This window comes from Antechinus flavipes, chromosome 4, assembly GCF_016432865.1.
Source record: "Antechinus flavipes isolate AdamAnt ecotype Samford, QLD, Australia chromosome 4, AdamAnt_v2, whole genome shotgun sequence".
Classification (NCBI taxonomy): Eukaryota; Metazoa; Chordata; class Mammalia; order Dasyuromorphia; family Dasyuridae; genus Antechinus; species Antechinus flavipes.
Genome location: NC_067401.1, coordinates 147,400,521 through 147,417,321, shown reverse-complemented (window position 1 = coordinate 147,417,321; position 16,801 = coordinate 147,400,521). Strand labels below are relative to the sequence as shown.

The following is a 16,801-nucleotide window of genomic DNA, read 5'->3' as shown; positions in this document are numbered from 1 at the left end:
TAATAGTCACAGATCTGCTCCTCCACTCTACCTTAGTATTAGCTACGACTAAGCAGGAAGGACTGTAAGGGGGAAAGAAGCCCTGGAGGTGGAGGAGGCCTGCTCACTCCCTTCATGTAGCTCAGTGAGTTCACTGAGGCCACATGCCCTCCCTCCTCTTCCCCACCCTCCAACTATTTGAGGCTCTACTTCAGACCCTCACTCCTTGTCCCTGATGTGAAAACACTGGTACTTATGCACATGTCTGGAAGGAGGATAGCCACTTTCATCCATGTATATTGCTCAGGGTACAAACAGTTGAGAACTTAAGTGTTAAGATTCCCCATAAAGGGAGCAAGTCTTATCTACAAAGCAGAGCATATAAGAGGCAAAAACTAGTCTTTTATGGAAAGAAATACTCAACCATCCCATTAGATGCCATTTTTCAGAGTAGGTGGAGGAACTGCTTCAGAATAGTTTAGTATAGGATGCCTACTTTTCTCTGCCATGGATGAGGGCTAACCCAAAAGGAGAGTTGCCAAGGTAGTTTAATTGTGCTGGAGGTCAGATAATGCAACATAGGTAAAGGAAAGCAAAGCAGCCAGTTTTCCAAGCCCTCCTGCTGTAACCCTAAGGAGAAAAAAGGAGATCACACAGCTAGCGCACAGCCTGCTGCTCTACCTTATAGGGGAGATGGGGCAGAAGTCTCTGAAAAGGCGATGATGAACCACAGTTCATCAACCTGACTTTAGTCCAGATAGAGGGATTTCCAGTCTGTTCCAAGTGGAGATCCAGGGAGTAGGAGAGGCTGGGCAAGGTGTAGAATGACCTCGACATCCAGTTTTACACACAAATATAAAAAGTCATCACAGGTCTTGGTGGGAATACCCAGGAGATCAGCAGTCCAGTGGGGGGACACATTGGAATGTGAGGATGGAAAAAAGAGCCCTGTGACAGGGGCTAGGACTCTTCAGACAGCCATGGAACCCCTTACACAAGGCTGGTTCTCAGGGTCCTCTGGGCTGCTTGATGACAAATGCCAGCACTGGTTATTCCTGCAACTGATAGCATTGTTGTCCACTTGCCAGGTGCCTGGGGGAAAGAAAAGGAGGGTTACCAGTGGTTTTGGCTGAGTTTAGATTTTTTCCAACATGGGTAGCACAGGAGTGCGACACTGAGGGGCACAGGGCATTACCTGAAGCTCCAATGATTGGAACAATGCAAGTGTGCCCCTTCCAATTAATAGGACAATAGGGATTGAAAGAGAGGCAGGGAAAATCAGAGTTAAGAAAGAAGCCAGGTGTGTAGGGTGTACCCCCTATGGGAATGGTCTCTGTTATTGTCCCTGGGGAAGAAGCTGACAGGGATATAGAAAACCTGCTCCATTTGGTACATTTAGGCCCAGATTCCCTGGAATAACAATCTGATATCAAAAAAATATCTTTTTTGTGGGTCAGAGAAATGAAACTTCTGGGTGCTGAGATTTTCTTTCATGGCAGGAAGGATGAGAGGAGAGTGAGAGGTGTATGTTAATTTGGGCCTGAGATGATATTGTTTGCAAAGAAGGCACCTGTAGGGAAGGAAGTGATAAGTAGCCATGGAGGGTGTCAGAGACAGGATGGTGTCAGTGAGTTCTTGCAGGAAGACAGCTTAATGGCTTCCAGTGTTCCCACTGACATGGCTTTGCTTTACACCCCTCTGAGAGCAGCCCAGAGCCTGCTGTTCCCTGAATGATGTGCTCCCATACCTCCACTGAGACAGTTCTGGGGACACTGGCCTATCAAACCTAGCTGAGTAGAGGGTCACTGGTCTGGGGCGCGGAAAACCTAAGGCAGGAAGATCACTGGGCTCAGGAGGACTAGCCCTGTGACCATAAGCAAGATCCTTAATCTCTGGGAGCCTCAGGGATTTTGTTTGTTTGGATTTCATTCCTCCCAAGAAGGAAACTCTCCCTAACAATATAAATCCAAATCTGCTTTCAAATTTTTTCCCCTAACTTTTTACTGAATTGAGATGTGGGAGATAGGCCAAGGAGGTCAAGGCACAGAAAGAATGTGACTGGTTCAAGATCACAAAGACAATATGTGTCAAAGGCACTACTTAAAACACAGGTTTTCTTACTTTAGGGCCAGGTCTTTAGCTGCTATGCCAAGCTGCTTTTCCCTTATGCTTCTCCCCTCCTTACTATAACATTCTATCTATGTTATATATATAGTTATTTAGGTGTTGTCTCCCTCATTGGAATTTAAGCTCCTTGAGGAAAGGGACTTTTCCCCCTTTTGTATCCCTTAGCACAATACCTGGCATATAGTAAGTGCTAAATAGATGCTTGTTTACTGACTGACTGATGCTGCCTCAGCTTACTTATTTATAAAAGAGGAAAGGGAAGAATACCTCATCTATCTCAAAGGATTGTGAGGTCAAAATTAGATTTTGTATGTAAAAAGGTTTTGTAAATGTTAATGGAGCTGAAATTTAAAAGGGGACTGTGATGTCTGATTTTGGGGTGATGTCAAAAAAAAATCCAGGCAAGCTACTCTGTGACTGTAAAGGGGGAAGTATTTCTAGTTAGGGAACCTTAGGATTGAGCTATAGACTTTTAGGGGCAGCTGTGATCCATTTCAATCCAGGAGGAAAATAGTCTTATTTCTCACAAAGGCAATGTTGTGCAGTGGATATTGAACTGGCCTCTGAACCAGGAAGAACCAGGTTCACTGATCCACACTGGCTCAGTGACCCTGGGCAAGTCACAACTTCTCAGTGCTCTAAGCAATGCTCAAGGCTTAAAGTTTGATCTGCTTAAAGAGTTTCCCTATATTAATAGAATCATATATCTAGTCCAATTTCTCACAGAATTCCCTAATTCAGTGTTGATTCTAAAATGTTCTGTGGCTTAGGCTGATGGATCCCATGGGAGGAGAGAGAGGAAGCAAAGAAAATCCTTAAGGATTCTTCACAGCTGGATTTGGGGATCTTTGTTCCCTGGAGGACTAAAGACTGGGTGTTAAGGATGCATTTGTATGTGTTGTGTGCGTACCTAGCTAGGTGGCAGGACAAGAACAGGACATACTGCCTTTAGAGAAGCTTAAAAGCCCAACAATGAGTTAGTTATTAGTTATGCTTGTTCAGATATATGACTTGGTGGATTTCATACCTATTCCTCAATGTTTATGGGGCAGGATTCCGGAACCTCGGCTGTTCAGTAGGAAAGACCAAAAGCAAATGGTAAACATGAGAGAAGACACACAAGCATGCACAAAATAAAAATACCAGCAGTAACACCACCACCACACCATGAGAGGCCTGGGCTCAGAGGCTATTGAGGAAGAGACCACTTAGTTGAGACTGGGCATCTTCACGAGCCTGACTGACAAATTCCATTCTCTGACCAGGCCCTTAAAAAACCATAGCTGGGGTTTTCCTGGGGAAAGGAAGAGGGAAAGGGGGGGGGGGGGGGAGTTGGGAGAGGAGAGGCAAGGTTTTATAGTGGTATTAAAGAATTAAGAATTAGGTTGAAAATCATGATGTCTGTCTTCTTCAGCCCCTCATTATACCCTAATATGATGAGGAAAGATTTACTGGGACCAATGTAGCATCTCCTCTGTTGAAAAGGATTCTGCAAAGCCCACTATTAATTTCCCAAGTGGCTTTCTCCTTAAATTCATCCATATGGAGGGACACCAAAATGAAAGAATTTTTTCTTTATCTGGGGAGTCTGATAAAGAATTTCCTTAAGAAAAGGAGTGACCATTTTTGTCTGGCTGACATTCCTTTCCTTTAGCTCATTGGAGTGGGAAGAATGGCAGAAAAGGTAACCAGAACTGCTTACCATCCTTAGAAGTGGGAGGACAAAGTGACCTCTAGAGGTGGACTTGAGAGGCACACTTAAAGAAGTAGATTCCTTTTGTCACAGATTTAAGTAGCCTCTACAAATCCACCAAATGAATTAAGTTTAAGGGCTACAGAAACATGTGGGTTTAGGGCTTGAGCCCCAGAATACATATGATTCTTTTGTATAGCTTCTCCCAAAAGAAAAATAAAACATCCAATATTTCTTTTTGGTATCCATGATAAATGATCTGATAAGACCTGTCAACTCCAGGGACAGGAAGTCCAAGAAGTGGCTGGCAAACAGTAAGCATTTACTAAATGTTCTTTGATTAGTCAAGAAAGATTTATTTCAGTTCTTTCTGCTCTTCTCTAAGTCTGTGGCACAGTGATTTTTATTGAAAATTTCTACAAACAGACCCAAATCTGCCTCTGTCTCTTTCTATAAAGACATTGCCCCAAATTCCAGTTCATAGCTGGATTCTGGGTAGATTGTCAGCTGTCAGCTGACTGCTAACCTGCTGCCTATTTAATTATCCATCAAATCCCTCAACACCACATCTAGCTAGTATAATCTTTCTGTTCTTAATCCTATTACCATTCATGCTTTTTCTACTTAGATTTTTGCCCAAGGCTACTTTCAGACAAAATCTCAGAACACATGCCCAAAGCCACCCTCAGTGAGAGATGATCCAAGGGTTGGGTTCAAATTCTGCCAAGAGAGGGCTTAGAATGGATCAGGCTACTGAAAAAATTATCTTAAAAAGTACAGGAGAGGTGACTGATAATGGAACCAGAGCAACTTTTTTCATGAACTTATCTCTCCTAGAGCAGAGGTATCAATTCTCTCAAAACTCCCCATGCCACGAAAGAACCAGATTAAAATATAACTAGGAAATGTTTAGCAAAATAAATAAAATACAACATAATGTTAATTTGTGGTTTTTCTAAATTAATAAACAGCTCACAGGGCTCTTTATCTGAATTTGATACGACTGATCTAGAACACCTGTGCTTGGGAAAGAGTGATTTGAGTATCCCCTTTTGACAGAGCATTTTAAGTGCTGTCAAAAGGTCTTACTCCCCTTCTGCCCTCTCTGAAAAAAAAATATCTGCTTTAAGGGAAGGGTAGATGGACTTGAACAGAAAAAGGAATGATCAGGAAGCAGGTGCTGCTTTGATGAAGGAGATGCCCTGTCTGTCTGGGCTTACAAATAGCCAAGCCATCAAACATATGTCCCAGCCATAAGAAAAGGTCTTATAACTGGTCATGAAGAGGTCCAATTTATTCCACACTGATTAGCTGAACACGAAGAGATCCAATTTATTTCACACTGATTTCCCCTGAGATTAGCTTCTCCAGTCATCAATCCAGTCACAAGTCATACACATCATTCCAGACATGTTCCTGCCCCTTCTGGGCAGAATAAGCAGAAAAAGGTGGTCCTCCTCTCTTCCATATCTCCCATAATGGTACAATGGGAATCTTTGGTTGGGACCCAATAGGCTTTTCAAATACTGAGCATGCAGTTTTTAAAGCAGTCTAACCCAACTCTTTCCTAATGAGTATCTGTGATTTATCTTCATGTCCTTCTTAAAACTGTGAGACTGGCTTAATCCTAAAGAATATCTTTTGGCGATTGCCCTAATCATAAGAGGCTCTGAGAGTGAATGACTTCTTTCCAGAAGGTTTGTGTCTGACAGCCTCCACTAATCTCACAAGTGGAATAAATGTCAACAATGCAGGTAGGTTGGAAAAGGGTTTTGGGAAGTGAGGAGGAAGCCCCGGAGAAAGCTCAATTTGCACCAGAGTTGTTGGTTAAGAAACTCTCCCTTAAAAATGGAAAGTTAAACTGCATCCTTTGAAGGGAAGCAGGATTTCTTATCTTAGTTGCCAAAGACCTCAGTTTAAAGCCAGGTAGGATAGTCAGTGCTTGATTTACAAATTGACTGACCAAAGAAAGCAATGGAGAACAAGCTTCCCCATGATATAGAATACTCACAAATGAACTATTTACTTCTATTAAATTGTTTTTTATAAAAGTTCAACAGGAATAGAGTTAACTGACCCCAAATATTTTTCTTGGGGATAGGGAAAGATGGCCTCAATATAAGTCTATGGCAATTATTAAAATCCCTTATGTAACAAAGGAGCACCAATAAAGCTGTATATTATCCAGCAACCCTGGTGTAAGGGACTGAGCACAGCCAAAAAGGACAGTGTTGGCACAGAGTGAACATGAACTTCATACCGACTGAATCCAGGTAAAATAAATGTTTTCAAATAAACAAATCAGACAGACAGATCAGAACTTGGCAAAAAGACACAAAAACAAATGGACAGACAGAAGCAAGTTAATAAGCGGAAAGGCAGGAGGTGTATTTTGGGCCCCTCACAGTTCTAAATTAACTGAGGGATCGACCACTTAGTTCAATGTTCCTCCATAATGCTTTTTGTTTTTGTTGTTTTGTTTTAGCAGATGCTTCCCGAATATAGTACAGGAGAAGCAGATGAAATGACATTATCTCAACTGGCCTCACTAAAGATTAAGAGGCCTTGGTAAATAATAGGCTATAGTCAATGGGAAATTACTTAAAAGCCTTTTTGAAAGCCTGATGAGTGTTTCTGCTGGAAGATCTTTTCTCCTCTGTATACATAACTGCACAGAGCTAGCATGGTTTTTAAATCATTTTTCCTCCTAGTTTGATGGAGAGTGGCAATTCACTGGAGAGGTTCCCTTTTCTATTACTCCAGTTGCTTCATAGAGTAAGTGAAGCACTGGACCCATAAGTATCCAAGTAATTTGGATAGATAAGCATAGCCCAGGATTCTGCAGTTTGGAAGAGTCTTTATAGACGGAGATCTCATAGGTCACAAACAACAGTGCAATGGAAAGATCAGCCTTTGGGGAAAAGCCAACAAGTGGGTTCATGGACCATCTAAAAAAAGGGGAAGTATTTACCAAGACTACTTGGACAATCTCTAGTGCTAAAGAAATGGTTCAAAGAATATTTAAATGGCTTTGCAAGGCAGAGAAGTGAAAGTCCAGGTTTGAAAACATGATGAGAAAGGCTCCCATCTCAAGCGTTATTCTATTTTTAGTTAATTATCTCCAGAAGAAAGGAGCAACAAATTGATCAAATTTCTGGGATTCCAAGTTAGAACAATCGATCTTTGCTGCAAGGGCCATGAAAGTCAGGGGACAATGAAATTTAAGACAACAGCACTCTGACTTCCCCTTCCATTAAACAATGCATTCTAAGATTCAAATCCAGCAGGTAACAATGAAGCTAGTAACTCGGAGTTCTCTGGATCATAAAGTGAATCACTGATTTTAAAAGTATTTTTTCAATTTCCTTCTTAAAAATTTACCTTTGCTGGTTTTGGGGAATCCAGCTGGAATTTAAAAAAATGTCACTGTTTAGAGTTTCTTGCTACTGCTGGATTAAAAATCTCATGGATCCCTGACAGAATACTTATGAAATCCTGAAGTGAGGGGTCATAGGTATAAAGCGATAAACTCTACCCCTTTTTTCTTTAAGCCTAGGGCTGAGCACCTTTTACTTAAAAGAGAGGTTGCTCATTGTCAAAAGGTTTAAGGACTCTCCTGGACCTTGCTGCTGCCTTGCCTGTTCCAGCATCTTAGTGCACACCCCATGCCTTCTTTTCTAGGAAACTGCAGGATAGGAGAAGGGTGTGTAAAGGGTGAGAACAAAGGTAGAGAGCAGGAGGTGGGGGGGTGTTTCCTCCCAAGTTCATGTTCAGCAGACTGCCACTCACCGGGTAAGCAGACCTCAGAGCACAGCTTATTGTCGAGTGTTTTCACCATTGCGATGTCAATGTCATTGTTATTGTCACACTCCATACCTAGGAATGCGCAAGTCCTCTGGCCTGTAATGGAGTTAATGCAGTTAGAGAGGCGCTGTGATTTTCTTTGCTTTACTGTCTTTTAAAACAAAAATCTTAAAGATGGAGACAAAAAATCAAATTATATATTAAAAAAAGACAATAACTAAGTGGGTAAAGAGTGGACAATAAAGGAGTCACATTGTGTAGGGGTGTGAGTGTCTCTGTTCTCAAAGCTATCCTTCCCTGTCTTCCCAACCAGCTTCTTCTCATTTCTTGTTCAGTAACTTCAGATTACTGAGGAGGAGGGCAAAAGAATACACAGGGATTTTGAAGAGAACAACTAGGAAGTGCAGCAAATATGCAGATAAAAGGTAGACAAGAGAATAGCTGGGAAAAGCTAAAGAAAGCAACTGGGAAAGTTACCCCCTGCTCATGCTTGTGTCTGTCTCTGGTCCGTGTCAGATGCGTTTATGACCATAGGGGAGTGGGTTCTGCAAAATGAGTAAATAATAAAAGCAAAAATTAAAGATTCCAGGTTCCACTATTTTGCATGTCAAATCCAAATCGCCACATTAACAAAATTAAGATTTTGCTCATGAATATTTGTTTTGTCATTTGGAACATCATTTAAATGACTGACCAGAAACCTACAGACATGTAAGGGGGCAAGGGGAGTTATAGCAGTCATTCTTTAAAGCCCCCCTATTCCTTGGTGAAAGGGAGAAAGGAAATCATGAGTTGCCAAATGGACTATAATATATCAAGAAGAAACACAACCCTGCCTTTTGGAACAAGCAGAAATGTTGCAATCCTACAATGTAGAGGAAGAAGACAAATTTATGAAAAGCTAACATTTTAAGCAAGTCTGTTTTGGAATGACCAAGCAATAATTGGGTAACCTGAGGTCCTACTAACATAGTCTGAGTTCATGGTTTGTCTCTCTGGCTGGTGTGAAAAGGGTGATGAGAGGAATAGCTCTAAGCAGTGGTCACCAGTCTGCCTGGGATGCTTTTGGGCCCGGCTGGCTGTGTGCATGCACACCCTGTGAAGTTTTCCAAGCAGTGGCCAGCACTCAAGCAAAAGCAACCAGGATGTGTGGCTGAGGTCTACAGCCAGGCTGGGGGTGGGGCTGGCTTAGCCTGGCAGGTGCTTTGATCTATCCCCTTTTTCATGGCACATTTCATGGAGAGAATAGATTCTCAGCCCCAGGATTCTGGGTGTCTATTTTTGCCTCAGATCCTTTCCATCTGGTCCATCCTTTTTTACTAACGACTAAGCTAATTTTTAGTGGGGAAGAGGGAAGGGAGGAGGAAAGAATGCCATTTTTATTCCAAGAGCATTAAAAATCTCAAATGATGTCAATGAATATCATTGCAGACACATGCCTACATAATTTTGTTAAAACTTGTGCCCTTTTCTTGGCAATTCTCTTAGATCACCAGCTACAACTTTTCAAGATCTTTCTTTTATAGGAAGGAGAGCAATATTCTAAATTAAAGTGAATCAAACCAAGGCCCTCTCCCTGAATTAGAGAAATTATTGTAAGGCACTGTTGTTGTTTCTACCACAGAAGGGCAGTCCTAAATGGTCCTCTGACATTTGGCTGAGGAGCTACTAGAAGAAACAGTGATTGGGCAACTGTCCAGAAACCTCTGGAGATTACAACACACAAAACCATGATCTGCCTGAAGTCTAGTGTCCTTAGACTAAATAAATTTTTCTTTCCTTCCTTCCTGCCTCCATTCCTTCTTACCTGCCTTCCTCCTTTTATTCTTCCTAGAAAAGTTAGGAAGATACACTGGGATCCTCCTTTCTCCCTGCTGTTTTTCACACATTGCATTCACAACTTTTCATCAATCATACAACTAAATAATGCCACCAAAACAAATGGTCCTCTTTTCTCTGCCTTGACATCACTAGGGAAAATGAAAATAAAGAAAGCAAAGAGCCAGTCGGTTACCATCTTCTTGTGTAGATGATCCATCCTCTTCTTCCAAAACATCGTTCCCCTAGGACACAGCAAAGAAGCTATGAATATTGAAAGAATAAGCTATGAACCCAGACCAATATAAACTCCTCCAAATCCTTGACTTACCATAATAAAATAGCTGACAAAAAAACAAGGAGCCCACATATTATTGGCATGACTGAAGTTGAGATACCATCCTTAACCTGTTAGTCTCCTGTTCCACTCTCACTATGTGTTTTGCTCCCTATCACAGAGCAGCTGGTCTGAACACATTATTTCTTTATTCTCACTAGATAGTATCCCTAAATCCCCAATCAATTGCTACTCCTTGTGGAAAGATCAATACCAACAGACTCCCTGCCCCCTATCCATCTGGATCCTTGTAATGCCTTGATGTAAAGCCCTTGAGGGCTATCCCTCAGGAATTTCTCTCACTCTGCTCAAGGCTCCTCATGCACTGCCTTCTGGCTATGCATCCCATCACTCTCTGAAGTTGCACCGCACTCTGGTTGTTCTCCCTTTTGTGTTGATTGGGGAAATTCTGCTTAGTAAGACACAGTTACTATATGGATTTGGCTCTGATCAATTTTACATCAATGAGCCTTATAGAAAAGGGATTTTTTGTTGGGAATTCCTTTAATTAGTCTTTTTTTTTTCTTTCCTGGGGTGAAATCACAAGAGTAATAAATGAAATGCAAGATAAATGACAGGTATATACAAAGCTCTGGCTTAGGAACTTCTAAAGGGCTCACATCTCACCCAAAATCTAAAGAATGAAGATCTGGTTCAATGGAAAAGTCTATAGGAATCCTAATGGGTAATCAAAGCTTGGGATTCTGCAACAAAGTCACCTTTTTGGAGTCTCCATCCTATTATACACGTGAGAGTACAAAGATGAGTAGTTTCCTGGACAACATGACTCTCATCACATCTTGCTTTTCTACTGAGTCTGAACGTAGCAGCAGCTCCCAACACTAGACTGAAGTTCATCCTCAGAGCCTTAGATTGGTGGCTTTAAAGATTAAGCAGCTTCACTAACTATAGGAAAGGGGACACTAATATTTAGCATGTTACCTCTGCATCCTGCTCTTCTGCTGGGACACCAACAAAGTCAGTATCTGGGGATTCAACAGGCATCAACTGCAAAATAAAACGGGTAAGAGATAAGTTCACCAATCTCTTCTTGCTCTATTCCAAGAACTGTGGAAAGCTGAATGACCAAGGGTGCTTCAGTTACAAAGTGAGAGACACGAGATAAAGGCCAAAGAAATTTCAGACAAAAGACAGTAGCATATGAGGGGTCTTTGGAATGAAGCTACTTATAACTTTGCCACTCCACAGCATTGTTCCCATATTGTTAACAGGATTCTGTATAGTTATCTCTCAGACCCTACCTCATCTTTCTCTCTCCACCCAAATCTGCATCTTGGAATTCCTACTTCCTTTTAAGGCATAACTAAGTGCTATTTCCTACAGGAGACTTCTCAGGTGTCCCAAGGTGTTAAATATTGAGTACTCTATCAAAATTACTTTGAATTTATTTCGTATACATCCAATTCCCTCCCACAGAATGTAAGAGGTTTATTGTTGCCTTTGTATCACCAATTAATAAATACTTATTGTACTGAATCATTGAATCTTTTCTTGGGGTGAGAATAGACCTCACTCATCTCATACTGTGGTTAGTTTGAGAAGCAATGATGATTCCAGAGGTTTTCTTCTTACCTCTCCTTCTTCTGATGGGGCTCCACTGGGGGCAAGTGGGGAAGGGAGAGCGTCTCCTTCTTCTTCAGTGCCAGGAGCAATATAGGAACCAGACATAGAGGAGACTGTGTCAGTGCTGATCTGAGAGTTCTGGCTTTGAGAAGAGGCTATGGACATGACAGATTGTGCCAGGCTACTGCTGACAGGGTCTGCAGAGAGAACAGTTAAGAGAAGCACAAATTATCTTAGTTACAATGGGTACAGGAGAGAAAAGAAATGGATCCTGACAGTTTAAAACAAACAAAAAAAAGAGGAAATTTTACCTAGTCCCTAAGCAGCAAACACCCTCTGCTTAACTGAACTGTGTTGGAATAGGGGTTTACTGAGCTTTTGCCTTTTTTAAGGGTTAGAACTCAGAATTTATTCTCAGGACCTAAAGAGAGAAGACTAGAAGAAAAGGAGACTGCTAGTGTTAAATCAGAACTTTGTTTATGGAAGAATGTTTAGGGTCTTGGACTTGGAGTCAGAAAGTCCCGAGTTCAAATCCTGACTCAGATTTTACTAGTTGTGTGACCATGGGAAAGTCACTTAATATTTCTATGCTTCAGTTTCCTCATTTGTAAAATAAAGGGTTTGGATTTAATGCCCTTTAATGTCCCTTCCAGTTTTAAATCTTTATAATTCTATGAACTAGTTTTATTAGTGTGTTCTGAGTTTTGTTGTTGTTGTTTAAAAGAGAGGCTTTTCCTCAAGACTTCGAATTAAAATTAGTATTAAGGTTAAAAAAAAAACAACAAACAAAAAAACACATTAGGTCTCCTGGTCCTCTCAGTAGGAAATCAAAAGGAGGAAATTAGCTCCCTGGCTGCCCAGAAAACAATGCAGCTGCTTTCACTAAGTATTCTCATCACAGCAGCAGCAGAAGTCTCCTGTCTTTGCCTCAACTAGGGACTGCATTTACTATGTTTGACCATACCATACCATTAAGTGATTACAGCCCCAAAGAAAAATGTGAATCCTTAGGGAGGAGGAAGGTTCACAGCAACTGAGTCTTGTTAAGTACCTTCTGGGGAAGAAATCGTGGAAGAGAGTGGGGTCCCTGTGCAAGATGATTGGCCAATGGCTCCTGATGAAGATAAAGTGAGATTCTCACTCTCTGGAGTTGCACCGCACTCCTGGAAAAGCAACAATGAGAAGGCAAAGTGAGCTCAAAGCAGACAGGGTTGGTAGCAATATGGAAGAATAGGAAGTGTGTGTGTGTGTGTGTGTGTGTGTGTGTGTGTGTGTGTGTGTGTAGGAAAGAGGAAACCAGCAGCTAGGAAGCTGAAGCTGTCTGAAAAAGGAGGTAACAGGTAACATTAGTGCTAGTGTTTCTTTTGTCATCACCTCTCTTCAGCCTTAGCTTGGAATGACAACTCCCTCCCAAGGGATGAGGGAAAACTCCCGTCATCCCAGCCTGCTTAGGGCACAGCATCTGCTGGGGCTGTACACAGCTCTGGCTCAAGTGACACAAGTCACCTAGCAGCTGTCACATGGGGGAACACTTGGCCTTCGTGAGTATGGATAAGTTCTTTCATTCTGAAAAGGGGAGTCTGCACAATGGGATAGATAGCTCTGCTCTCTAAAAACTGCCTCTGCCATGAGCCCCTGAGAGGAATGGAGCGGAAAGAGGAGGAGCGTGTTTCCGGGTCAGGGCATGGGCGAGAGGAGGCAGGAGGACTGTGGGTCCTTAGAAGTGGGGGCTGTGTCCCAGGAGAGCAGAGAGTAGAGTGCCTGTCACCTCTTCAAGCTGATGGGGAGACTGCCTGTGGGAGAGCTGCATTTCGGATTCGCTGCAGGACTGCTCATCATCTTCTTTGTGCAACACGGATGAATTCTGGGAGATGGACCTGGGTAAGTTTAAAGGAGATATTTGTGACCCAAAGCTACACCTGAAGAAACAAAGTCTGTCTGCACTCCAGCCAGCCGAGTTCTGTACCCAGAAGGGGAGTGAGTGACGCCTGTCAGAGGAGGACAAAGCTGTGGCCTGAGAACATCACGTGTCCTGGGGTTAGCTCTGGCTCCACTGATGCTGTCACGGTCACACGTGCTCCGTGCAAACCCACTCTTGGGAGGCTCCAGGGTAGACATGCTCTCTCCCACTCTGCCATAAACACCCTGCCAACACTTAGGACCAGCACAATTCACTTTTTAAAACTGTTACAAACTATGTGTCATTATTATTCTGATTTAGACTGCTTTGGAGCATCAATACCACCAATTTCTTAGGCCTCCAGCCCCAGCATACTCTCAAAAGAGTGTGCAGGGAGCCCTCCAGCATACATTTTTTGTTTCCCAACACTACTACCCCCTTTTGCTTCTGTGTCTGAATCTCATATAATCTGTGGCAGTGCTTTAGTCCCTTCCTTAATGTTTTGATGGCAACTAAGCTATTTTGAGGGTTGTTAAATTCTAGAAAAGTCTCAGAAGATTAGTCCATTCTCACTGGGCAGGTGAGAAAAGCATTGGAAGAGCTCAGATCAACGTGATGATCAATCCTGGCACCACAGATGGGAAAACATCTCTCTTCAGTAGAGAGATGGCAGAATGAAGCCGGTACTGTCAGACATGTCCCTGTGGACAATCTGGGTGGTTTAACTATACTTTCTCGTTACCAGGGAGAGTTCAAATCCTGCTTGAGACATTCATTTGCTGTGTGACTCTGCCCAAGTCAATTTGCCTCAGTTTCCTCATCTGTAAAATGGAGATAATAATAGCATCTACCTTATAAGGTAGCTGAAAGATTAACTGAGATAATATGCTTAAGTGCTTTGAAATCTTTAAAGAAATACAGAAATGCTATTATGATTGTAATTATGGTTATGAATATTAAGAAATATCATTGGTGTTTTTTAAAAACACTGATAAAGCACTAAAATAAAAAAAGGAAATGAATGAACACCCATCACTCCCAGTATCTTAGAGGTATTATTAGCAAGCACTGACTACTCACTTGGAGAGACTGTTCTTGAGCTTGAGTTCTTGGCTGCTGCAATCAGAGAGGCGATCAAGAGGGGAGACAGTTCTGACTGGGGGCAGATGCCCGTCACTGCCATAAGAAGGCAACATTCCTGATAGGTGGGTGTCTCCAAGCACATGAAGTGGGGGAGCAGCTGGAGATGGAGTAAGGGGCCCATTTAGGGCCTCCAGCAGAGATACCACTTCGTAACCCAAGGGAATGTTCTCTGAAGACTAGGAGAACCAGAGACAGGTTGTTAAATGCTGAAAATAGCAGGCATATATGGCAGGTGAAAGATATCTTTGTTTAAAAGTAAATTCTAGTTTCATGACAATTTTATTTCTGGCTCCATGTGAAAGGTTCCTTCTAGATTTTTTTTTTGAGGGTTTAATGAAAATTTCAATACTAGTAAGAGAGGAGAGATCCATATGCCAAACAGCTTCAGGAAGGGAGGCCAGTATCTATGTAGTAATTCTCCTTGGATCCTAAATCTTAAGAGAGAGTGCTTAAGTGAAAAGGAAAGAGCTAAAAGAGTTGAGAGAATGCCTCCTAAGCCTGTCTTGCACTATAAATCTTTGTGATAGTAATTTATCTTTCTGCACCTTATTATACCCAACTATGAAATGGGAGAAAGATAAGCACTCACCTTTTAGAGGATTGAGAAGTAAATAGTGCTGAATTACAAAAAATTATCATTTATCTGCCCTACCTCTTCCCATGATTAATTCCAGAGTTAGGGTTCTGTGAAGTGGAATTTGTCATCAAAAATGAGAAGATAAGTGTCCAGGAAGGAAAGTGGTTATATTTATTATGGTATTCAAATGATGATTTTGCTGTCTTCAAAACAACTTAATTTTGATGGGTTTATTCAAAGAATACGTAATATCAGGGTGTAATTTAACTGCTATAGTATCAGAGTGGTAATAAAGAAAAGAACAATGTAAATCAGAAGTCAGCAAGGATCCTCTAAAGCATCTGTTTCCCAGTCTTAGAAAATCTGACATAGACTCCTGTTTTAGACTGCCCAACTTACTGAGTGTTCTTCAGAGTCAGATGTTTGGGAAGAGATGATGGGGTTAAAGTTGGTTGGGGACAAAGGGCCCAATTTCTTCCTCATAGCCCGGATCTGAAGCAGAGCCCGAAATGCTGTAAGAAGGTAAAATGACCAGTTAGAATGTCCAGACATTGGAGAAGTCATGTGGGAGGAAGTAGATGCCCAACCACCCCCAAAAAACAGATTCTCCTTGCCCTTTTCCCTAGGGTTCCATGTATTTTCTATTATCCCAGACGCAGCTTATACATCAAATTGTTTTGTCCCCAGGTGCTAATGGTACTTTTCCCTCCATCCTCATGACTTACGCAGTCGGCAGATGGGGCAATTGTTGGCTTGGTAGCGAAGGGTGTCTGCACAGGTGTTACAAAGACAGAGGTGGCGGCAGGGTAAAATCAAGGTATCCCGGACATCCGAGAGGCAAACCACACACTCAGCACTGTTATCATTTACTTCATCCTCTGCCACCTGGCCAAGGGGAATAAAACTACTGAGCTGAAAGCACAAGGACTTTGATTTCACATACCTCACTAGCAAGACCATAAAGGAGGAGGAGTGCGTGAGTCCACCACCAGCATCCCTTTTCAAACTAATGTTATTGTGAGAAAAATTTAAATCTATAAACAAGAGGCGCTTGTGCAGCTTGTGATCCCTTTATGAGGTACAGACCTCTTTTTATCATGAAGCAAACAGTGTGACTGGCTGACCAAATAAGATGAGCATGCATTTGGGAACTTTAAAAGAATTCCAGCATCTGGCCAGTCTAGCAGAGGGAGAGGTTCAATTTACAGTTTGCCAAAGAGTTTGAGCCAGAAGTGCAGGAAAAAACAGTCACCTGAGAGGGAACTGCTATTTGATGAGGGAGGAAAAATGTCACCTCAAGGCCCAAGTTCTTAGCTTGGGTTGTTAAGCACCTACTTCTATCTGGAAAATGTGACTTTTGTTCTTGGGCATTAAGTTTACCTTAGAATCCTGTGTGTTGTACTTGTTTTCAATCCCATAGATTTCTTGAAGGAGGTAACTGACCCCATCCACCTGGAAACCACAAGAAGAAAAATTCAAAGGGACAATATTTATGAAAAATGAATGAGTTCTTTTATAGCAGAAGAAAAAAGTTTTTTTTCCCCCTACTAAAGATCACTGATTCTTAGGGGGGAAAAAATCCAGACTCTATAAATTAATTCACTGAAGTTTTTCCTTTGATGAATTATTTTATCCCCTATATTCAGGAGGGAAAACCCCCCACATATTTTAAAGTATATTCCAGTCCTATACAAGAGCCATTTAAATACTGGCCTAGAAGGAAAGAAAGAAACAGGGAAGGAGAAGAGAAAACAGATAGAAAAAAATGGACATTAGCAAAGGCTGAGGAAGAAGTTAAAAATCTTGTACTGTTTTTCTTTCACAAGGTTGCTGTAAATA

At 41.8% G+C, this 16,801-nt stretch overlaps 1 protein-coding gene across 4 annotated transcripts in view; it reads right to left on the bottom strand.

Moving 5' to 3' along the window:
* Positions 1-361: 361 nt before the first annotated feature.
* The window catches only part of RNF157 (ring finger protein 157), a 129,696-nt gene continuing 113,256 nt past the window's right edge, over positions 362-16,801 (bottom strand). For 2 of the 4 annotated variants that reach the window (XM_051994985.1, XM_051994986.1), the window contains exons 9-19: positions 16,343-16,414; positions 15,688-15,847; positions 15,362-15,474; positions 14,323-14,561; positions 13,111-13,219; positions 12,394-12,505; positions 11,352-11,539; positions 10,701-10,766; positions 9,618-9,666; positions 7,589-7,699; positions 362-1,071 (exon numbers count right to left, since the gene is read on the bottom strand). In XM_051994985.1, coding sequence (XP_051850945.1) covers positions 950-1,071; positions 7,589-7,699; positions 9,618-9,666; positions 10,701-10,766; positions 11,352-11,539; positions 12,394-12,505; positions 13,111-13,219; positions 14,323-14,561; positions 15,362-15,474; positions 15,688-15,847; positions 16,343-16,414 — 1,341 coding nt within the window. In that variant the 3' untranslated portion in view covers positions 362-949. Of the gene's footprint in view, positions 1,072-3,133; positions 3,175-7,588; positions 7,700-8,080; positions 8,149-9,617; positions 9,667-10,700; positions 10,767-11,351; positions 11,540-12,393; positions 12,506-13,110; positions 13,220-14,322; positions 14,562-15,361; positions 15,475-15,687; positions 15,848-16,342; positions 16,415-16,801 lie in introns of those variants that run through there. The other 2 variants (XM_051994987.1, XM_051994988.1) reach the window with 2 other exon arrangements.